The 5,000-nt window shown below is 39.2% G+C and overlaps 1 protein-coding gene across 1 annotated transcript in view; it reads left to right on the forward strand.

Annotated features, from left to right (window-relative positions):
• LOC137974830 (serine/threonine-protein kinase unc-51-like) overlaps positions 1-3,043 on the forward strand; it is a 36,955-nt gene extending 33,912 nt beyond the window's left edge. The window contains exon 27 of the mRNA XM_068821824.1: positions 511-3,043. Within this exon, the coding sequence (XP_068677925.1) occupies positions 511-602 (92 nt within the window). The 3' untranslated portion in view covers positions 603-3,043. The remainder of the gene's footprint in view (positions 1-510) is intronic.
• The last annotated feature ends 1,957 nt before the right edge of the window (positions 3,044-5,000 follow it).

Raw genomic sequence — 5,000 nt, forward strand, 5'->3', positions numbered from 1 at the left:
TCCTTCCCTTTTTGTTTGTCAGCATTATGATTAGCGATACTTCAAGTTCACATGTTCATAAGTTTGTTTTTACATCTCATAGATGTTTGGATTTTTAGTTTTTTGATTGGCCACTCTACCTCACTGTGTAAATAGTTCACCCTGAAGTCAAAATAGATACGTTTCGTTTCTGTGGAAACGAAACAAAAAAGCTTGCGTATTTGCTTATAGGCGTGGAGCTGAAAGATTCTCCTTATTCCATTGGGTGCAACGAGTTTCTCTCCTTTTGCTCGCGGGTTGATCCACTACGGAAACCTATAACGGGTACCATGGTTGCCTCGTTTTGGTAGCTCTCAAAGCTGACGGAGGGCAGGGACTAGAACACATGCCATGGAGTTCGAGTTCCATCCCTCTCTTGTTATATAAAATTGTTGCATAAAATTATAATTAAATTAAATATGAAATCGTCTTGTACCTCTTCTTGATTTCGTATCACTAATCCTGTCTATTTATCCTTAATGATGCTTTCAGATAAAACAGCTGTGGACAAGAGACTTGCCTGTATTTCGAAGATACGGTCGCGCAAATCCAGTCAGGGTGGGTCTCGTGGTATGATCACGTGATAGTATTGAAAAAAAGGCGTTCTAAGCGCAAATGCGAAATGGAACATATCAGCTCTTGTAACTCGAAGGCGTCGATTGCGAAGGTCTGGCTCTGATTCTTCCGAGTGCTTTACGATTTAGTCGCATATCCATGGCGCGGGCCGTTCTATTCACCTTGCTTTTACTGGTTGATGTAGCTTATACCAAGTCGTCTACTCCTATTGTGTTTCTGCCTTTTTTATTTCCTCGTTTTTCATTTTATATTCCTAAATGATAAGGCCTTAATAAATGTAATAAGAATAAAAACAATTGTAAATTTAGCCGCGGATGCAGACAAACCCAATGCCGCTAATTTGCTGTACTCGGTGACGAGTTCCACGAAGTTTAGATTGCAAACAAAAACCCACAGACTGGCATGTTAGATAATTGACTACAGCGGCAGCGAAACACGTCACACAGAGTAGAAAATAGTATTTACATATCTTTTCAGTAAACGTGAAATAAAAAATTTAAGGTTTCTGGATAAATTCAGCGCAATAGCTACAGGAGAATAGATCTATCCGTATCTCTGAAATAGTCACTCAAGCTTTTAGATATTTGGCACACTTGTTCTTAAGAGGCTCGGAATAGTCGCGAAGAGATTACGTAACGCGAATATATGCGTTTTGAGATGACGTTCTTCCAAGAGATTTTCAAATTAATCAAAAAACTAACTCCTCGTTATAGTGTTTTCACGTGACGTCACGGAGGCCATGTTGGTATTCCTAAACAATGGAGGAAGACCTTAGACAGCAATGACCAGAACCAAGGTTGCCCGCGACCAGCGGTTTTCGTTTAAACAATTGTTTGCTTGGGTTGCTCAGTCTCGCGGGCTCAGAAAACCTGGTTTTGGTCATTGTTATTTATTTAAGGGGTTTTTCAACAATGGAACGACGGCCATGTTGGTATACCCAACTAGTCCTCCGGGATTTGAGCTCTATTATCATGCAAACGTTTACTTTTGTTTTGGTAGAAAAACGAGGTTACTGATCACGTGAGTGAAAACACTCTCATAGTCACATTTCTGTCAGTTTTGTTGTACTTATAAGGGCTAGCCTATAGGGAGGGAGGCTGGTTGTGTATGGCTGGCATGCTGTAATGACAAGTGCTGCGAATAGAATAGAATAGAATAGAATAGAACTTTATTATTTTCAAACGATAATGTTTAAAGCTGAATGGCTTGTGGGGTCGTGCACAAATGAAATGAAATCAAATAGCCCACTTTCGATATATTCAAATTCAGTCCTAAACAAAAGGCATCATCTCGAGGACTGAATTTTAATGTATCGAAAGTGGACTATTAATACATATCAAAGCATATTGGTTTTTGCCGAGAGGGGAAAACTAGAGTACCCAGAGAAAAACCTCGCGGAGCACAGTAGAGAACAAAGAAACTCAACCCACAAATGACACCGGATCTGGGAATCAAACCCTGGCCACATTGGTGGGAGGCGAGTGCTCTCACCACTGCCTCACCCCTGATCCCCTGAGTTTCCAGCGCTAGAAAATTGTGCTCTGTGAGGAAATAAGCGTAAGTGATAGTTTGGAAAAGTGTTTAGTGTTGCCGTATAGGCAAAGATGGCGTATTTATTAAGGACTGTGTGGCAAAGCTCAAAGCTTAAAGAGATTGCTATAATTATAAGATATTTATTGCATTTAACTCTATGGGATTTATAAGTTATTGGTTCCTTGGTTTTTTTTTTAACATTGTTTGAACTGAACAGTTTTAATGACAGATAATGAAAGATTCACTTTTAAGTGTTGATGAAGATGTTTCAATCCCTGCTCTGGGATAAAAAGCATTCTTTCGTAAGATTTTCGACGGGAAAGAGTGATGAAATTGTGGGACATTTTAAAGACTTGTGAAGTTGGGGGCCTCTGTGCATGTAGGCACCTGTGCATGCAGGAAACAGACGTGTTCTATAGCCCCATTTAGATTTGTAAAAAGTCGAGATTTGCGAGATCTCTCTGCTAGGAATTGTGTTTTTTATCCGTTGTTCAATGTTGGGGAACGTGCAGAGTTCTCGACGTTATTTAAACCGGAGTTAACCTCCAACCCCGTTATATTGTATATCCTCCTTGGACCACAGAGCTTATTATGCAAAGTGCACAGTACAAATGACCTTGCTGTTGATTGGAAAAACAGAGTACATACATGATGTAAATACGAAGTGGAATTTTACTTATGTTGTTCATTTCAAAATAGAAGATAAAAGAAGCTTTATGGTGAAAAAATTTATAGTTATTTTCAAAGGTTTCATTAAGGGGTCTATATATGACATTTTTGCCCAACAAAAATTATAAGCTTCGCGGATTGAAATGTTTGCTACGCAGGGAGTTTTTTCCTTTTCTACAACTTGTAAAACGCTTTTTAAAAATTGTTACTCAAAAGATTAAAAATTTAATAAAAGAGTGTTATTGCATACCTTGTTTTTTTCCATTCTTATGTCACAGCAGTAATAAGTGGTTTTCACGTTACGTCAACGCCGTCATGTAGGTGCATGGTGGACGAGAACAAAAGATCTCTCATTAGCCACTTTTGTTCGTCTACCAACAATTGTACATTATATCATGGTTATCTGTGTCTCTGCAGATTGGTTGCAAACCCTCTGAAGGGTTTTTAAGATCTGAGAAAAATGGACAACAAGCTTTCTTTCTTTCAAATAATAATTATTATTGACTAACAAGAATTAGTCAAAGTTCCAATTGTTTTTTGACCTGAAGACTGCGCAGAGTTGAGCTCACAGAAATAAAATGATTATAAATAGCCAGACAGTTGTATTAAACAAAGATCCAATCAAGGTGTTTGATTCCTTCTCTGAGTTGTTAAACCCATATCCAACCCGAAAAAGTTACGAAAGAATTAGCCGTTTGGTTTCAGTGTTGTACATAACAGGACAGTTAGTAAAACACTATAAATACAGCTCACTTTGACATCCGACAGCAAAAGATGCAATTGTTGTCGAAGTCCATTATTCGTCGCTTTTAAGATTCCAGATGATAATTTTTTACCGCTTGTGTTGTTTATCAATTGACGTTCCATTCTTGAGCTCCAAAAGGGTATATTTTGTTAAACGATCCAACAAAACACCACCAGATAAAATCTTCGCCTTTCTTCTACCCCCTGAAACCTTTTAAAGATACGCGGAGACGACTCTAATGAGGCACAAAGCCAATACTTAGCGGGGAGTGACTGGAAAGACCTATGGCGCAACTTTTCATTTTCCGACAGAGGAAAAACAAAAAAAAAAGAGAAATTCTGCTCATATTCTGACTGGATTGCCATATATGGAACCCAGTAATGAACTAATTTTAACCAGCCTCATCTGGAAAACGCCAAGCGTGCCCATTTATTATTAAAATAAACTTAACACACGCCATGTACAGATATGGGATTTTGGTAGAGGTGTAATAATAACTCGCTTTAGTGATACGATTCGATTGGCTTTGTTCAAAACCTTCATGGTACTTTTGGATAAGTCGTTATATGAAGACTTTAACAAAAAACAGAAAAGTTATTTAATTAAAGATGTTAACCTACCCTTACAGTTCCACGCTTAGGTTCTTAAAGCACCACAATTCTCAAACAATCTCAAATGTGATCGCCATTCTCAGGGCGCTTAATTATAAGTACGTCAAGAGCAGAAAAGCTCTCGCCTAATGAAGAGGAAAGGGCACACGCAAACAGGGGTATTCGTTTGCGACTTGCGTGATACTAGGATGCGCAGTGAGTACTCGTCCCACTATTTGGAATGAGAGTAGCTTTAATCTTTAATTAAAAATAGACTCAGTAATATAGAATGTTATTCAAACCGACGTTTCGGCATTACAGTCTTCGAGGAACAGCAAATGGCTTCTCATGCCATGTGTTACTTCAAGAGAAAATGAGGGGACAGAGAGGGAGGCTCCCGGTCCAGCCCTTGGGATATGTCATGTCCACGAAAGTTATTTTTAGATGAGCGGAAGTCTTCCGAGACGTCCGCATGCAGGCCAACCTCGTTCCGATGTTTGAAAGAAAATAAATATTCATCAGCCTTCCACGTGCGTCGTCATTTTCTCTTTTCACTAAGAACCTGAGAGCGAAGCAAGACTGCATGCGGACGTCTCGGAAGACAGATTTCCGCTAGAGCAAAGACTTCCGCTCGTCTAAAAATAACTTTCGAGGACATAACATATCCCGGCCAACGCCCTGAGCCTCCCTCTTTGTCCCCTCATTTTCTCTTGGTTACTTCCAATAACGTTTTCGTGCTAACAGAGCCTATACCTTGCTCGACTTTCCCCATCAGTACAAGCGAGCAATTTTTGTAAAATATCTTTTAGTCGTATCTTAAGTTTCTATCGAGGCGATGCAACGTCAAATAAACACTGACACTCTTTTCA

Source organism: Montipora foliosa, chromosome 11 (genome assembly GCF_036669935.1).
Source record: "Montipora foliosa isolate CH-2021 chromosome 11, ASM3666993v2, whole genome shotgun sequence".
Lineage (NCBI taxonomy): Eukaryota > Metazoa > Cnidaria > Anthozoa > Scleractinia > Acroporidae > Montipora > Montipora foliosa.